Genomic DNA, 19,367 nt, shown 5'->3' on the forward strand with positions numbered 1-19,367 from the left:
ATCTCCATCTATGATAAGAACTCCCACATTTGCACAACTGTGCAAATGATAAGCAGTGAGTATGATCTCCAGAGCTCCCTTCCAACCTTACTGATTCTATGATATAGTACTTATTTTACCATTATTTTCTTTCAGTTATTTTTAATTATTAATTGCTTTACCAATTTAGCATCCTACCTGTTCATAAGCCCAGAACTTAATAGCTGTTTCAGGAGCTATTTTCACAACATTTACACCATTTCCCCTCCAAAGAGATCGGATACCACCTTCTTTCACCATTTGCTTAAAACCACTCGCTATATTCATTTTGTTTGATTTTGAACCATGAACCTAGAAAACAAAAACAAACCTCAGTAAGGAACACTGCTGTGATCAGAAAGTAAAACTCATCACTAAGTAGCCCATCATTGCTTAAACAAATCAACCAGCAAAACCACATTCACTATCGGGGAAAAAAAAAAAAATCTTACTTTAGTAGCACAAGCACCATACTATTGTTTACATTTTTGCCATTATCAGGCTTGAAAAGACACTTTTAAAAGAACAGGGCATCAATCCATAGCTCACTCTATCTACCTTTAGGTAGTTATGAGTCAAGTGCCAATATGAAACAAAATATGGAAATTGTAAAGACATAATTGGACCTTCTCTAGAATCCAGATGTGTATTTGGCCATCAGTTTTCTGGAAGAGCTCTCTGAAAAAGCTGAAACAATATGCAGAACCTAAATAGTTCTTAAATATTGCACCTACCTGCATCATCACTTTAAGACGATCTAATGGCGCTGTACCTGTTCGAGAGACAGCACCAGCCACTCCTCCTGCAAGTAGCTGTTTCCACCACTGTCCAGTCTTTTTCTCTTCTTCTGTGAATTCATCTGGAATGGTCAGACTATCTCCAATATCCAACACCTATTGGGACCAAAAGTAAAGATGTGCGAATAACTATCCCATTTCATCCTCTCAGTTTTATCAACAGCTCTGATTTCAATTAATCAATCACCTAACTATATACACGTAAAATGCTAGATTAAAAAAAGAAAAAACTAATTCACATTCTATAAACTTGCTATTGATTCCTACTGCTATTTAATGAAGAACCATTTTGTAATGACATCTATGCAGACACTGAGTAATAATGCTGCAGACCCAACATTTCATATACTGCACCATCATCATTAAAAATGATGGCAAATACCTCTTGAGTATGGTCCAAGCAAAGACATTTTGTCATGTTCTGTAAACCTTTTCAGCCAGCACTAAAGCTCAAATGCTTACATGTTACTGCTAACCTTCACCAGCCAGTCTTCTGGGATTATTTTGATAATCTCTGAAGGATTAAGAGATTTCTCTTACTTATTCATACACATGTTTTTTCTGACACATTAAAATAACATTGTTATGGCTGATATACCAACACAAAATGCAATTTCCTGTAACTATTGCTTATTAACTTACAAAAGGACTGATTTGACTAATCTATTATGTTTTGTATCATCAGCTACTCTGAAAAATTAATTGAATAAAAATCAGTACTGTAAGCCTAAAATTAACAGATGCACGTTTGCATTACCATTCAACTTGATCAACAAAGAACACTGCATGATCTTATTTCTTAGTTTTATTGCTAAGGCCTGTAACAATTTTATGTATCACTTAATCAGAGTCTTCTGCACATAATTCTTAACTATAAATTAGAAAAATTATACCACAGATAATAAGCCATTATGCATAAGTTAAACATTTCAAGAGGCAAGAATGTTTTATTAATTGATAAAAAGTTCTGACCAGGAAATGTGTTAAGTGACAAACTCATTTTTACTACTACTGATTTTAAATTTAGACACTAGCCTCCATTTATGCAGAGTTCTCTATCTGTACAAGTTGAGAGAATACTGTCTTGCTCATGTGGACCACAAGAACTACAGGATGCAGATTATACACATAGCCACTGTACAAACAGAAAAAGCACTAACTCCTCTGGATATTGAATATAGAACAGATTAACTGGAAAATCCTTCCATCTCTCTGACACTCATGGCTTCCAAATAAGATGTTATAAGTTCGTCAACTACAAATAGAGTCAATTAATCAAAAGATTAATCGCAACTTTCAAAAACACAAATATTAAACAACATATCTGCCAGAGTTTAAGACTTGTGTCTACAGGGCCCTAATAGAACCTTTAATACCAACACACACACACAGAATAAAATAAAAAGGAAGATAGAGACAGAGAGAGAGAAAGTTAATGTTCCATTTAGGGATTTAATATCAAAAATGCCAAATACCAACTCACAATACTTCTATACCAATGTAGCTTTCTACTCAGAAGAGTCTGACAGCAATTAAAATTTTATAATAAAAACAGAATTCAAAGACAGCCCAGTGTGCAAGGCCCCACATCTGCTGTTATCTGAAAACACCAGCTGTGTTACTGCATAGCTGGATTTTGGCTCTCTGTGATAACTGGGTTGTCAGCTGACTGCAACATGCAAAGATCAGAAGAGACTTCCAGCCTTGTTCCTTGGGGGTAACCAAGGACATTCCATAATAACAAAAACGAATCTTACATTTAAATAAAAAAGAAAAACAAACAAAAACTATTAAATAGAGAACTCATGCATTTTTCACTAAACAAGCTGTGACCAGGACTATCTGATCTCATAGAAGTACTCCAGTTGTTTTCCCCAGGAAACAGGGAGCTCCCTTTTGGCAAGCACCTCCTCTGAAATAGGGCTGGGCACTATGAACCACTCGAAGCTATCAGGTCTCATAAGCCACATTTTATTATGGAAAGGCTGACTGATCCCTGAAGATAAGTGGTGTTATCATATTCGAAGAAATCTGTCTTTACTGACTTTACAGATTACTCCGATCATCTACAGGAAGGATATTTAGCAGCAACGACTACTATTATTAGTTGAGATTTTACTTATTATCTGTTCTTTTAAGTCAGTCACTATAAGGTGATAAGCACTCCATTCAATAGCAACTTGAAAAATTTCTCCAGACAGGCTCTAACCTATTTCTGTATATTCTAATCACTCTTGAATGAAATTCCACAGCACAAATGAGCATATGAGAACATGAGCACAGAAAATAATCAGTAAAGAAACTGCTGATTTTATGCTAATGATAATACAATATAAATACAATTGCTGAATTAACATCAGAAAGAGTTAAAATGCTTCTGTAACTAGTTTCAACACATAAAAACACAGTATTGTGCTGTGGAGTATCTCCAAAGGAAGAAAGGATTCTTTCCTTCCTAACCCCCAAAGTTAGCAAAGTTGAAAAAGGAAAAGTTCTTGCTCAGAACAAGTTCACACCACACTATCCTACTTTTACATGAGAAAGCATGAAGTAGTAAAAGGGAAAAACAAACATGTTTTAAATACAGATACACTTGAAATTTAACAACTATGAAGCTCTCATACTCAATATTGAGAATTATTCCAGCAGAGAGGGATTTAAGAGATGCACTAGAATTAAAATAAATTTGAACTTACAGTGGAATGTTTCCAATATCGAATTATTTCTTCAATGTCTGTAGCTGGGTTAAACATAAAGTGATCTCTCCACTCATTCCAGTCTACCGTCATTGTCCCATCAGCATCGATACTGAAAAGCAGATAAAACAAAAACAGGTAAAGAAACAGTGGCAGGATTTGGCGGGGGGGGGGGGAGGTGTTTTTATTTTTTAGTCAGTGGAACTTATCAGTGACAAATGACTCTAGATTCCATCTTGTGACTTCAAAGCTGAATCTGCCATGGTTTTTCACTACTATGCTTTTCTGATCTGAATGCATCTAACATGTTCCATTTAGTACTGGAATATAACACTTCATTCCATCAACATTTGCAGCCTTTGATTCAGAAAATGTACTAAGACATTCTGCTCTGGGAACAAATGCTCAACTAGTGACTAGATTTTCTACCATTCAAGAGTATGGAAGAATTTCTATAAAGGAACCACTGAAGTCACCAACAACCTTTCACAGTTATAATCCTATTTAACTATCCTATTCTACCGAAAGCACACAATACAAAATGAAAATTTAATTCTACTCCTGTTCATAAAATCGAGTAACAGACAGACTTCACTGGGTAGGTTAGACATAAAAGTCTACACTCTTTCAATCTTAAATATTCCAACATCTTCTATATGGTCAAGATATAAGGGGTGAGGGAGGGCAGCTGGTGTCAGGGTCATCTTGGAGGTTGGGAGGGATACTTTGGCTATTGCAGGAAAGGTTTACTAAAGGTGCACACTTGCAATCTGACATAAAGCTCAGATGACTTGACAGAGATACCAGGCTGGCAGAGCTGCCAAGGAATGAGTGATCCAACCTTTCATAAAGACAGGACAGTGCCTTCCAAATCCTGTCAGATGGACCCCTAATCCATCAGATACACATCCAGAGAGGCATCACACAGCCCCACAAGTACAAACTGTTAACATCCAGTAACTTTACCTGTAACTTGCCCTTTTGTATGTCAGAGAACAAAGTTCATGTTAGAACAGGTAATTAACTGTTCTTGATCAGTTAGAGCTGAGGCCTCCTAACACTGAAACAATCCCAATCACTAAACAAAATGATTAAATAATGAGAAATTATTCTATTAGAATGTAGACTTCAAGTCCTGTGAACCTACACATGCAGTCCGCAAATGGTAAATGTGATAGAAGTGTTATTTTTTCAGTTTAAAAAAAAGCATCAATACAATTCTTCAGCTGCAATATCCAAGGAAAGAAAGAAATATTCTTACCATTAAGCCTGAAGCTTATTGAAGAATCCTAGGGCTTTCACCATAAACAGGAGAGTCTGAAACCACAATGAACCTTTTTTTTCTTTTTTAAAAGGCTTTACAAACCAATTATGTATTCAGGTATAAATGAAGCACTTGAACACAGGCTCACTCCTAAATCATCTAAGAATAAATGTACTTCAATTAACAGTCTGCCTTGTTCAATAGTCTTAAAGCTGTATTAGAAAAACATACTTATGAAAAATACAGGGAAGCATATGCAAGTTCAAAAACACTTTAAGAAATAATAATACCTCACCTTTGCAAGATCTTTTCTGCCTGTTTTTCTGAAATGTTTATACCCAATATCTTGAGGGACTGGACAACTTCTGATGCTTCAATTTTGCCTTAGAACATTTAAAGATTTAAAATTAAAAAAAAATAAAATTTAAATTTAAACAGAGATGATTTATTTTGATCATTGTTTTAAGGATGAAGCAAAAGTAAATACATTAAAATCATGCAACCAAATGAGATGCAAACATCCATTGAGATAATAACTAGAGGGGAAAAAAAATATTAAGAGATAATTAGAAACTTCCTCATAGTTTCTTCATCTGAGGAGCAAAGGTTCTCAGGTCAACAGACCTGAAGGATACAAAAAAAAAAGAGACTATAATCACTTTATAATTATTTCAATACACCATGAACAATCAAAACTACATTCTTATTACGAAAAACAAAGGTTTCGCATTTCCAGATTGTCTTCTGTTTAGGAAAAGAAAAAAAAATGTCTTCTGTCTAGAAAAGAATACAAATGAGTGCATAATTCCTTCAAATAACTTTTGAACAAATAAAATAAAACAAGACATACCATCATTGTTTTTGTCCAGGCTCTTAAATGCCAGTTTCATTTTTTTCTCATGATCTTTAAGATACTGCATAAATTCCTCAAAATCTAGCTGCCCATCCTGGTTAGTATCTCCAGCTTTAAAAATTTTCTGTTGGGAGAAAATTAAACATTTGACTTCTCCAAATTATGGCAGGTCACAAAACAAGAACAGTATGGTACTTCTCAGGCTTAAAAATAAAGTGTCATATTGGTCAGTTTGGGGAGGGAGGCAGCGTCAGTTAGGAAAACACTGAAGCCTACACTTCAGTGGTATATTTTGTTTCTGAAATTTAAACATATTCTTATGCTTTCATAAAAAGAGAAAGCGCACAGCAGCAAAGAGATTTAGAAAAGCATTATTTAGTGTTTTCATAGCTTTTCTGTTCAAAGAACACACATTTTCCTACCAGCGCTGGCAAGCTGCCCCTAAAAGTATTGCATATTTTGCAAAGGAGGGACTGGGAAATGACAAAACCAAGAAAGAGACTAACTTAAGCCTGTAATTTTTCCAGTTGCACATGAGAACTACAAGACAATTAAACAAATATGGTCTTGCCTATCCTCTTTATAATTCAGAAGTAATAAGCCCTTAGGTTAAAGATAACGCAAACAAGCAGTTAGCTATGTAATTGCTGACCAAACAACACAACAGTCGTGTCTGACTAGCACTTCCACCTCCCAGAGTTTGGGTGGGTAGTGCTTTCTCTTTTTACAAGACTAAAACCCAACTGTATTTCCTCTTCAGCAGCAATTCTGTTACCTTCCATCTTTGTGTTTCCCAGTAACAGTCCTGCAAATAAGAAACACCTACATATAAAACTAACTACAAGTTGAATACAGGGCACCAAAGTTCTAGCACAGCAGGAAATAAGTCTGAAAGAGAGACCAGGGTTGTGGCCCAGCTGCCTAGGCACATGTTCTTCATTCATCTCCAAAGCACCAGATACCTTTACCATCTTTATCTCTGACAACCTACTTTTTAAAAGAGGAAACTGCAGCAACCACAGAGCAGCAGTCCCTAGTGACAGAGGCATGTCTTCCTCAAAGGCAAGGCCCTGAGAAGAGTGAAGTCCAGGCTAACAGGCTCTGCAGGATTTATTAGCTTGGGCTTCAGGTCAGCACAAAGGCTGCTACGCGCAGGGAGAACTGCAGGGAAAACAGCAGGGATGATGCACAGCGTGGCAGCACTGCTCTGACAGACATCCTCCGTGTCCTCTCATGCCTCCCGAGATCTGCCAGCTTTGAGGGATGTGCAAGTACAGCAGGTCTGGCAGGATACTGGGCACAGAGAATCCCCACTGCTCTAGGACATGAGGTCTATGTGAAAGTTATGCCCAATCTTTTCATGTGGCATCAGTTCCTGTGTTTTCTTTTCCCTCAGTATGTGAAATTCTAAAGGGATACTACACTGTACAAGAGATGCTGTTGGTGGATAGCAGACCAACCTGAGAGCAGAATTTGTTCTTTAATTTGCAAGAAATTTCAGAGTACTTCAGGGTAAGTCTAGAGCCTATGCTGAAGATTCTTCCAAACATCTATGTTACACAGACTGCCTTGCACAGTTTCAGCTTCTCAGTAAGATAAAATTCTCAACAATATTTCCATGGTTATTTTCATGTATAAAATTTGCTTTTAAACCATTTGATTACTTCACTGTAATTAGTAAAAATAAAATGCTCAAATAAAAAAGTCCTCAATGGACTTTAAGTCCAATAGTGTCTACCCCAGAAACACTGAAAATAAAGTTGAGAATTACATGTATTTGTTGCAGGTGTCTGAAAAAATTGAAACATCTAAGTATACTTATGCCAGCTCCTTTATCTTCCCCATTCCTTTACGAGAAGGCAGCTTTGGCTCAGTTGGTTAGAGCATGATGCTGCTAATGCCAAGGTCACAGGTTCAATCCCCATATGGGTTATGCTGAGGGTTGACTAGATGATCTCCACAGGCCCCTTCCAACCTTACCATTCTATGATTCTATGATCTCAAAAAAAAAAAAAAAAAGAAAAATCATAAGACTAACATATCTCTTTCAATGGAAGGATTACAAGGTACTTCACAGTGAAGTAAGCAGAAAAATATTTTATTTCTGCAGTGCTGTTAAAGTACCAGTAAGTCTAGAATATTTGTATCGTTGATTAAAAAAAATGCCTCTTATCAATCCAGTTTCATCTATTGCCCTTGCCAGTTTTGTAAGGGGTGTTCAGAATTTCCCATTATATTTCCCAGCTTGTGTTTATATAGGCGTATGGATGGATTCCTTATCATGACATTCCAATAAGAAATACTAATAGATTAAATTAGAAACCTATTCAAGTCCCAAAAAAGTCCCTACTTCAAAGGCATGGTGATCTCAACCTATGTTGCTCTGCATGTGCACTGTACCTCACGCCCCAGGATCCTAGTGTCCTCCGGGACTCCCACAAGCTGCTGAGAAACATTAACTTATGGGAAGATGCATACATATTTTGAGTAAATTCTAATCAAAACAAATTGTTCCCACTCCCTACTGCTATCTGAAATACCCAGACAAAAATACAGAACAAGGGAAGTGTTGTTCTAGCTCACAGCTACAAAGAAATATTAACTAAATTCCAATTACAAAATTTCTGTTGCTGAGGATGATGTAAGCCACATAAAACAGAAATTCCTGGGAGGCTTAAAGAGCTAGCAATTAGTGTGGGGGGGAGGAGCACCTTTTATTTTACCTGCCAAATGAATAGATTTAGAAAATCTGAATTAGAAAAGGATAAGCACAAACCCCATTCTCCATTCCCTACTTTTTTTTTTTTTTTTTTTTTTATTATTTTCCACACTCAAGCCAGTCTCTATCACTCTCCATGCAGCACAATAGAAGTGATAGGGAACCAAAAGGTATACATTTCCTCAGCAGGCACATTCATTTTGCTCACGCTACAAATCTAAAAGCTCATACAAATGCTCTATGAAAAGTACCATTTGCTTGAATGTTAAAGTTTCAGATTAAAACCAGTAACATGTAAATTTGTGGAATACACAGGAACACTCAAAGGGGCTTGCCTTCCACTTAAAGGGCAAAAATCACCTTGTAGTGGGTTATATATTCCATGGGCATAACGGGTAGGAAGGCACTTGAATCTGTAGGGAGTCTGTAGCAGTAACTCCCAAATGGAAACTGCCCTTCATAGCATCATACAGGTTGGAAAGGACCTCTGGAGATCATCTAGCCCAAACTACTGTCCAAAGCAGGTCTAATTAGACCAAGTGGCTCAAGGCCATGTCTAGTTGAGTCCTTAACAGCTGCAAGGGTGGAAGTTTCCTAATCCCTCTGGGCAATCCATTCCAATATTTGACCATCCTCAGTTCATTTTAGTAAGGAATCACTCTGCTGTTGTACATTTAATATACCACAAGATACCACATTTTGCATTGTTATCAAAACCATTTGTCGCTTTGCTACTTCCTTGTTCACCAACTTCTGATGGAGATTTAGATACATTTTAATGTAGGCACCCTTACAAGAATAAAGCAGGAACCAAATTAGATTCTGGTTCTTGCCTGGACATCCTAGAAAACAGAGATGTTGAATGTGCTTGGCACATAACCTGCCATTTCTTATTACAAAATTTGTACAGGACCACCACATCTTTACACAGACCCAATCCCAAGAAAAAAAAATATTTTTCCAAGGCGTACAACTTCCCTCATTGTCTGAAAATTTAAACTGAAGCCATAAAGATAATCCACTAGTCACAACGTTATGGTGACCATATTAAGAACCACTAATCACCGAAAGAATCAGGAAGACAGTTTAGATGACTTTTTCCTTTTAATGCCTTCCCACATTCTGACCAGAAATGCTCCTGTGCTGATCTATTTGCATCACGACATTGCTTTTCCCCTTGCCCTCCCCCCCACACTTTTTTTTATGCTGCTACTTTTGTTCTTTTCTGCTCTGCAGTTTAAGACAGCTGCTTTCATAGCCCTGCACAGCAAGGAAGCTCCAGCCAGAAATGCCACAGGTAGACCAAAGAAAGTTTTATTTCAAAACTGTATTGTAAAAAACACGGCACTGCAGCGCTAAATTCCTACTTCTCCAGAAGTCCTCCACTACTTCTACTTTTCTGAATTTAGCTGTGAGAAGCTAAACCAGATCTGTTGACAAAAACTAGGAAAGTTACGGACAGGTTTTACATATATCCAAAAATTTTGACCTCTATAAGCAGCCTGAAGAATTAATTACTCTGCAACAAAGTTACGAATTTTCACACATTTGTAGCTGCAACATAAAGACACAGAATACATGACACTGAAAATCTTTATGCTTTTATCTAGACTTTTTTTTAAATTCCCAGCAGTTTAATTGGTATATATTACTTAAAACTATTATTTGTTATTTTGTGTAAGCTTTCACAGTCACACTCTTCTGATTCACAGTTAGGTTCTATAAAGGGAGGGATGCTTAATACAAATAAGAATAAATCATTAGCTTATTTCAGCTAATTACTACAATTTAAAGAATTCTTAAAAGGAAAGGATCCATCAAGAAGTCAACGGCCACGTCTAGTTTTCTATCATGTTATCTACAGGACGTGTAAGTAAAAAGGAACAACACTTAGACTTGTAATTGGTGTAACCAGTAACTCATTGTTTTATAATCTATGGCTAAAATTCTAAAGGGCACAGTTGCAAATACTGCAGAGCATCATATTTACGGACATTCAGAAATTTCACATTTTCTTTTCAAACTAGAGGGTACTATGTATAAAATCAGTCATGCCACTCCCTTCTCTTATTCCTGCCCTCTCCACCTCCAAAATAATTAGTGGCATACTCATTTACATAGACTTGCACTCTAAACTTACTGGAAGTCAAATTCAGTCACAGTTCAAGTATATGCAACTCCTCTCTACTGGATATCTATCCTCCAGAACAAAAAATAACTTAGTCCTTATCCCATCTATTTCTGGTAGGACACAAATTTATTAATCTTATCAATGATAAAACAAACTCACAACTCAGTAAAGATGACTAAACCCGTCTTGTCACACTAAATCAACTGAGAGATAAAACCCAACTCAAAGCAAAAGGGCCTAAGAATATGTCCATACAACATGACCCCAATCAATGAGTCCACATAACACACTAACAAAATAGACTGCTACTTAAGCTCAAGCATTTCTACACAATGCTCCATTGTGAACAAAACAGGCATTTGCACTACATCCAAAAACCTCCCAACTTATCTACATGTTGCATTCATATTTATTACCTTCCCTCCTAAAGGATACTACATTTAAACAATACCCAAGCACATTCTTTAAACCTGCCATCTGTCACATACAGAAATCAAGAGAGCCAGGTACATATACAGTAACTCAGATGTTTCTACCAGCTGGAGACCTTTTTCTTTTCTTCTGCCCTAAACACCACTGTTTCTTACAGCACAAAAGGGCTAGCAGCAATATTTCCACTGGCTCATTTCAGAAGACAAAATCTCTATAAAACGAACCTAAAAAGGAAGGGATGCAAGCCTCATCCGCATGCCCTCCTGCATGCCTAGCAGAAGCTGCTCCTTCAGGACCTGGATAAACTCTCTCAACTGAAGATTATGAATTAGAAGTTTAAAGATTCCAGGAATTTGAAACAGCTTAAATGGAAAACACAAAGTATTCTTTATATCTTCATTCATCATTCCCTGTAAGTTACACAGATAGCTCCTGACTTTGAACATATTTGGTAGGCTGCCTTTTCTGTTAAGTAAGACTACTTCACTACAGAGGCACCCTCACCTTAACTTGTCTTAAAAAAATTTACCAGCTTACCTAGGATTTTCACCTGTGACAAACTACTGGCTAAACATGCATTTCAGTAGATGGCAAAGATCTTCCAGTGCTGGGGTTCCCATATTTGGTACCTAGCATTCTTGTAGTTTGTAGCAGCAACAAGAATTGCAATCATTCACTGTACCCTACCACTGCTCAAAAAAACCTACTGCTCCCCAATCAGTATTTAAAAAAGTTATTTTCCTTCCTTGGATGTTTAAAATATTATAAAAATGAACTTTTTACATTCATCTTCTCTTTCATATGGACATTCGGGGACTACTGTCCAGGTCAGTTAAATCAAAAGCTTGGGGCTCTTACACATTAATGAGTCAACAAATTAATTTACAATTAATTTCAGAATTAAGTCCCCAAAAATCAGACATTAAACAAATACTGTAACCTGCAAAGCAAAGTTTAAAGGAACTACATGGTACCAGCTTTCAACATTCATGTGATATGACATTTGTTTTGGTAAAAAGTTGAAGATTCTTTTCTACTCTAAACCTACAGTACTAGTTTTCAGTGTACTACTAAAGTGAGAGGAAGCTTCATTTCACATAGAGAATAGCACTAAAAGACATGAAAGAACAGAAGCTTCCAATGCTGTGAAACTAGAGTAATAACTATCATTATTTGCTAACCTAATATCTACCTATCTAATATCTAACAGAAATTATATCGTGCATGATATAATTTCCAAGTGTAGCTACTGTAGGTTCAAAAGCTGGCCATATTTCCATTGTCAAAGCTGCTGCTGAAGTAACTGATGCTTTTTGCATGTTTTTAGACAAACTACAATATAATCAAGAGGCTTCAGTTGATTTGCTCTACTAGTCTTTAGTTTTGCCATGTCTCATACTAAGGGAAGTTACCAGATCTAGGAAGTGCAAAACATATTTGCACTACATACACAAGGACATATTTAGCTCAGTCACTAAACAGGTATCTGCAAAGGGAAATGCCTTCTTGACTACAAACAGCTATGGTAAGTTTCACTTTCTGAAATACTACTTAATTGCAGTTTTTAAGAGGTCACAAAAAAAGCTCAGAAGGAAACAATACCTACCTGGCCCTGCTCTCACACATCCTTTTGCAAAAAGGTATAGCAACGTAAGGCAAAACAGAACTCTGGTTTGCTTGAGAGAATTCCAAATTCCCTCTTTGTTTTAAATGCAGTAACACACTTCAAATGTTCTGAATACTTTTAGACCTAGCTGGACTCAAATTTTTATAAACAGAGTTGATTACTCTAAACAGACCATGCTGTGAATTTAGTCTATTTGGGCCCTGCTTCGATTCACACAGAGGTGTCTCATCATACTGTTTCTTCATTTAAAGAAGCCTTAAAGTATTTGGGAATCACAAGACTTATTATGTCAAAACCTGATACAAAGTTAGTCTAAATAAGATAATTAAATTGTTTCCAGAATGTGGTTATTCATTTGAACAACATCTTTCTACTCCACGCTCCAGGACTCGGTGTATAAATAGTACCTGAATGCCTAGCTGTTCCTACTGCAAATTGATGCTTGAAATTTTGTGTTTGTCTCCTACAGATTTAATATAAGGATTGATTGCAACAGGAGGAATGGGTGAACAAAAATAGTACTTCATATAACCACTCGCACCATTTATGGTACTCCAGTCTAGAAGACTCACCGCATTCTGAAGATACAGGATGAGATCATTTGAGATCTGATTCCAGCATCTAGTTTATCTCTAGAAGACAACTCCACTATTCAAAGTGACTGCACATTAGCTGTTAATGTTGTTGGTAGAGATCCATTTGATTCTGTCACCATGCTAAATTCCTTCTTTGTCGGTCTTGACATATTAGGCCAGGAATCTTTGTAAAGTTTGAAAAGTTATCCCTTCCTAGCACATAATACACTACAATATAAAACAGAAGTCATCCTGGCAGCCTTTATGAAGTGCACATTTCAGATTTTTCAGTAGTTTACTTTTGTCTGTCATACACTGACAGGCAGCAGGTCGAGTAGAACACAAAGTTAAACTTCTATCAGCTTGTGCTAGGATGCTGTTCTCTGTGAAGTTCCCTCCCCCGCCCCTTCTTTTTTTCCAAGAGGGACACAACCTACTTCCAACATTTATCGCGTCAATTCACCTCAATATATACCTTTTTTCATATCTACAATGTTAGTTCAGCAAACAGTGTTTTATGATACATTAAGTGCTAATAAAACTGTCAAGAAAATGGATAAAAGGTGAAGTAAAAAAAACATGCCATTAGTCTATTACAGAAATAGATAGCAGCTTTGTATCCTTTAAAGAAAGTGAATATATTTTAAGAGAAGAATTATATGCTGTTTCAACAGAAGTGAGGAGAGTAACTTTATATGCACCAACACTTAACTGATGTCATGAAGGTGATTATTTACAATGGACCAGTTGATTTTGCAGTGAAGCAAAGGAGTAACACTCACACAGGTCCTTTCCAAAGATTACCAGGATGCAGCAGTGCTCCCCAGCAGTACAACGACCCACACTCCTGTGTACACATGTTTTAATTTTATGTAGTGCAATCCAGGACCACAAAAGGATTTTGAAAACCTAAGCCATACAATCTTAGGATATTCTTAGATATAGGTTAACCCTGAAACTCTGATCTAACCATATAGCACAGAAGTCTACTCTGCTCTTAGGGTACCTAAAGGTCTGCCCTCCTGTCACTATACTGACAGGGCTCAACAGGGCAGCAGCTAACATGTAGCAACTTTGTGTAATTTTCCCCACATTTAAATTTCCTTACTTTTTAGTCCTGCTATTTCTTATTAATTATAAGACTATTTCTGCCTCCATAGGTACCAAAAAAAAGATTAAATATCTAATTTTATCAGTGAAGTGACTTTTTCAACAAGTAGTAAAAAGGAATTTTATTAAAATTGTTTGCCTTTTTTCTAGAAAAGCGCTAGTCTGAACACAACCTACAAACTCACCTGCAACATCAGCTTAAAGCCTCAAGTGAAATAAGTGGGAGAAGGCATTTCAAGAAAGAATATAGAAAGCAGATTAGCTACATAAAGACAGAAAAGAAGCTGGAGGCAAGTCTTACTGAGGTTCTCTTATAACACAAGTCATTTCTAGTTCAAACTGTGTGCACCGTTAAATTTAAAGCAGTGAACATACAGGTATTTCAGTACTCTCCAACAATTCTTCCACCCCTTTCAAATGTGTGACATGATTCATGGTTTATTTTGTTTGGTCTGTGGTTGTTAAGCAGCTAAGGCGACCAATTCCTGCTCTCCATTATATCTAAAGAAGCCTAGCTTACCTCAACTGATTTCATGGGTTTCCATTCCAGGCTATTCTGTAGCAACTGAGAAGAATTTGACAAATATTTCGATCTGGACTTTTAATGGAAAGCACCACACTGAACAAGAGAAAGACAGAATCACTTGGGACTTAAATGATAAGCTGCTCCAAAGTTACAAAGCATGCCACTTTGTGTCTCAAGGCTTTCTGTGCATTATGTTGGAGGACCATCCCCATAAAAAATGTCAGAAAATTGGTCATTTATTCCTTTGTTGTTCAGTGTAAGTAAAAAGCCAAATTTATTAGTCAAACTGGTACAGCAGGTTTTCAACAATGCGTACATAATGTGTGACAAGTTCACCACCTGCACTTAATGCTGACAGCTCTCATGTTTAAGGAAACAGACTAAATGATCCCCCCTTTATACAGCAAAAGTGGAGAAATATGCTCATTGCAAAGATGATTTTGAATAGAAATAATATTGAAGTGTTAACATTTCAATTTATACAAGCATTATTCAATACCCAAGAGACATAACCTGCTGGATACCTCTCCCATAAGTGTACAAGACAAAGTATTAAATACATGAAAAAGAGATAAAATAGAGATTAAATAATAAGATTGGTGGGAAAGAAAATTCACAGAGTGATCCAGGATTAGGACAAGGTCACTGAAATTGAATGACTGACCCATATGCCACTGAACGCTTAAGTCAAAATTTAAGTTTACTTGCTTGAATCTCATTAAGAAGCTTGAACCATGCCTGTGTTAGCCGTCGTTCTGGAACACCAGCTAATCATTCCTTATATAGAATCACTGAAAAACGCTGTTTAAGTAACAGCTCCTACACCAGTCTCACCTGTAAATGTTCAGCTTTACTGAATTTGCATGTGATTTTCAGAACTACAGGTGAAACTCAAAATTCCTCCCTCCAGTTTGGGTGTTATAGTATAACATGTATTTTTTCTATTTTTATGACTATACAAATAGACATGAATGAATTTCTTCCACAAATGTTAAAGGGCCCTAGCAATGGAAATATGTAATATGAATGAACACAATAATGAGTTAAAAGCATCTTTGAACACAATAATAATGAGTTAAAAGTGTCCTTGGGTTATCTTTCATTCACGTAATACCAATTTTTTAGACCAATAAGTGAAGAATAAGCAACATGTATGCCACTACTATGCCCTCTGAAGGATGTACAAAAACATAAGCAGTACAGGCCCAATCATAAATGCACACCATTGTTAATATAACGCTGCACATAAAAGATGCACAATGCTATGTTCTAGCCAGAAGTTTTATATGTGACTGCAAATACAACCTTTCTTTCTGAACTAATGTGCCAGCTCTTCCAGTTTACTTACTGGAGACAATAAAGTACAAGAACTTTTAAAACTGAGTTTGTTGAAGAAAATAGCACCAGCTTCAGCTAACAGTATCTAATAAAAAGGTATAAAAGCTAAACTAAAAGCACCCTTTCAGTCCAAACTTGCCTTACCATACAAATATTTTTACCTACAGAATGATGCATTAAGTGTTTAAATTCTCACTCCTAGGGATTATTGAAAAACAACTAGAAAGTAGGAAGGTTTCTTCCAGATACAGATCAGACTTGCTGGTGTAACTCAGAACTACACTAGCAAGCTTGATGACTCAAGTTTTACTGACTTGTGAGGTTATAACACTGATAACATGGGATAAAAGAATGTTAACAGTCCAACCATATCACCACAGAATCTGGGACCCTTAGCAAGAGTTCTGCCTGATTTGTGGTTTGATGTTCACTGTTACAAAACATAGTTTTTTAAGCAGAAGAGACTCTGTATCAGACACTATCCAGATCAAGAACAATCATTTCCACGTGTCTTTCTTCATTAGCCAATTCTGCATTTGCAGCCTACAGTTGCAGAGGCTAAAGAGATTTCCTTACCTGATGCCCAAAACAAACCTTAATTTACACTGACCAAAAGCTGTAACTTACCATCCTTTGTTACAGTGGAGCAGGAATATGCTATCAAATATCAGGCATCAAATATCAGAATCAAGGAAACGCAAGAGCTGACACATGATGAATAAGCAGGGCCAAGCCCACTTGGCAGCAGAATTACAATCCTATTAATAACAGTTTTACTCAGGATACTTCGTTTACAACCTTACAGCACGTTCATAAAATCTAGCGCCTAGGGCAGGCATGACATACCGGGGAAGAAAAAGCGCAGGCCCGAAGCTGAATTCACCGGGGAGTGGAGAAGGAGTCCCGAGGGAGGGGGTGTCCCAGCCCCCAACAGCCGCCCGGTGCCCCTGAGGCGCGGTGGGGGGGGGGGGGGGGGGCACGGCCCCGACCCGCAGGAGCCGCAGCGCCGGCGCTGGCGGAGCGGGGTGCCGCGGCCAGGCCGCGCCTCGCCCTCCCCACAGCCCGGCTCGGTCGCGGCGGCGCCCCCGTGCCGCTTCGGCACGGGAAGCCGCGGCCAAGCGCTGGCCGGCCCGCGCCTACCTCCTCCGCCTCCTTGCCCAGGGGGATGCCCATGGCCCGCAGGCCCGTCTGGAGCTCGGCGATGTCCACCCGCCCATCTTCGTTGAGGTCTAGCTTCCTGAAGAGGTTGGCGTAGCGCGAGTCGGCGTCCCTGCCGCTGTCGCAGGCGGCGCCGGGCAGCGCGAAGCCCCGCAGCAGCTGGAACATGGCGCGGCGGCGGCAGGCGGCGGCGGCAGCGCCGGAGAGGGAGCGCGGGGCTCCCGCGGGCGGAGCGGGGCGGAGTGGGGGCGGGCGGCGCCGCCGACAACGCCCGCGGCCGCCGGAGGGAGGGAGGGGAGGGAAAGGAAGGAAAGGGAAGGGAAGGAGACAGAACGTGGCTGCCCACCTCAGTGCGAGGGGGAGGGAGGGGCGCGAGGCGCCGCCCGCCGCGGCGACGGTTGGGATTTGAAATCGCGGGCGGCAACGGCCCGCAGCGCGGCCGCAGCGGAGGCGGCGGGGGGAGGGGCCGCTGAGGCGGGCGCGGCCCGCTGTCAGCGGCCCGGGGTGAAACGGGCTGACGGGATCATGGTGAACGCCTCCAGCACAGCCAGAGAAATACCACTGCCAATGCCCGGCACGGGGGCCCGCTTTTGGGTGCTCACCTGCGTGACTGGGATTAAACGATAAGTCCAGAACTGAGGTTTTCTGAAGAACTGCCCGGAGAACAAGGTCAGCCTTTCAGAAAGGGCTTGGCTTGTTTAGCCTGCTAGAACACGGACTAAAAGAGGAAATGATTGATTCATAAATAAATCAGTGGAGTAGATGTCAGAATGCAAAAGGAACTGCTTGAAGGACACAGCTGATTTAAGAACAAATGGACGGAAAACATCAGTAGGCTGTTTGTTAGGGAAAGGTTACTATCCATTCAGGGAGCTGCAGTGAGAATTGTGGCTGAATCTAGCCTTGCTTTCCAAACACACATTCAACAGCATAGACTGGGTTGCTCAGGGCTTTATTCAGACTTGAAAACTCCTAAGGAAGGAGGCAGCACAACCTCCCTGGGCAACCTGCTCCACTGCCTCACTGTCCTCACAGTGAGGAAGTTTTTCCTTTAGATCTGGTTTATACCTTTCTTGTTCCAACTTATGCCCATTATCCATCATTTTGCTGCTGCGCCCCACTATGAGGAGCTTGGCTGAATCTCCTTGATTACCACAGATACTGGGGGGAACTGCTATTAGATCCCCACAAAGCCTTCTCATCTCCAGGCTGAACAAGCTCAGTTTCCTCAGTCTCTCCAGCTCTCTGAGCCCCCGCTGAGGGCTGATCTCTCCTCCACAGGTTATCCATGTCTGTCAGGTACTGAGGAGCCCAAAACTGCATGCAGCATCTAGATGCAGTCTAACTTGTGCTGAGTAGAAGGGCATAATCACATCCCTCTGTCTATGGCTGTGCTCCTGTTAGTACAGCCTGGAATGCTGTTGGCTGCCTGCTGACAGCCTCTGTCAGCTCACTGTCCACCAGGACCCCCAGGTCTTGCAGCAGGGCTCATCCCCAGCCAGCCAGTCCCCAGCCTGCATCATTGCAAGCATCGCTCCTTCCCACGCGCAGGACTTGGTGCTTGTCCTGCCATTCCTCCTGCCTGTCTCTCAGTGGTGGTCTGGACACAAGCATATCAAGGAGTCCTCCTCGGGCTGGGGTCAACTGCCAAGCTGATGAGTACACTGTCATATTTGCCATCCCGGTCATTCATAAAGATGTTAAACAGGACCAATATAAAACCCTGTTACTTAGGTACTTTTGGTAGTACAGTTAACTTGGGTCTTGCAGTAGGCAAAATCTGAATGTATTTTACTCCATTCTGGAATAATGAAAGTGAATGTTGCTGAGATCACTGTATCCCAGCAATGTAATACTACTAAGCAGTATAGTTCTTGGTTCCATTTTCCAGTCTCATGCCATAATCCTTACATCTTTATAAAAATAAAGAACATTAAGAGGAAGATCCCCCTTTTATAAATTACATGTTCTGTTTAGTGATAATTATCTATACTAGCTGTTGAATGTAATAAGTAGAAACATAAAATAAGTAGGAATGAAACAGTGCTACCCTAAGTTCCAATTGCATACCACTATGTGAGTATTGTCATCATCTGAAGTCCTGATGAAATTGAAGTACAGTT

General features: G+C 39.1%; 1 protein-coding gene across 8 annotated transcripts in view; it reads right to left on the reverse strand.

Annotated features, from left to right (window-relative positions):
• Positions 1-17,692, reverse strand: part of SLC25A24 (solute carrier family 25 member 24) — a 73,545-nt gene extending 55,853 nt beyond the window's left edge. For 7 of the 8 annotated variants that reach the window (XR_009959081.1, XR_009959082.1, XR_009959080.1 and 4 more), the window contains exons 1-6: positions 17,227-17,692; positions 5,626-5,752; positions 5,071-5,158; positions 3,512-3,623; positions 753-911; positions 178-330 (exon numbers count right to left, since the gene is read on the reverse strand). Coding sequence is in view for 4 of the 8 variants with exons in the window: in XM_062581311.1 (XP_062437295.1) it covers positions 178-330; positions 753-911; positions 3,512-3,623; positions 5,071-5,158; positions 5,626-5,752; positions 17,227-17,412 (825 nt within the window). In the remaining 4 variants the exon portion in view is untranslated. The remainder of the gene's footprint in view (positions 1-177; positions 331-752; positions 912-3,511; positions 3,624-5,070; positions 5,159-5,625; positions 5,753-17,226) is intronic. The other variant, XM_062581310.1, reaches the window with a different exon arrangement.
• Between the last annotated feature and the right edge of the window lie 1,675 nt (positions 17,693-19,367).

This window comes from Rhea pennata, chromosome 8 (assembly GCF_028389875.1).
Source record: "Rhea pennata isolate bPtePen1 chromosome 8, bPtePen1.pri, whole genome shotgun sequence".
NCBI classification, from domain to species: domain Eukaryota; kingdom Metazoa; phylum Chordata; class Aves; order Rheiformes; family Rheidae; genus Rhea; species Rhea pennata.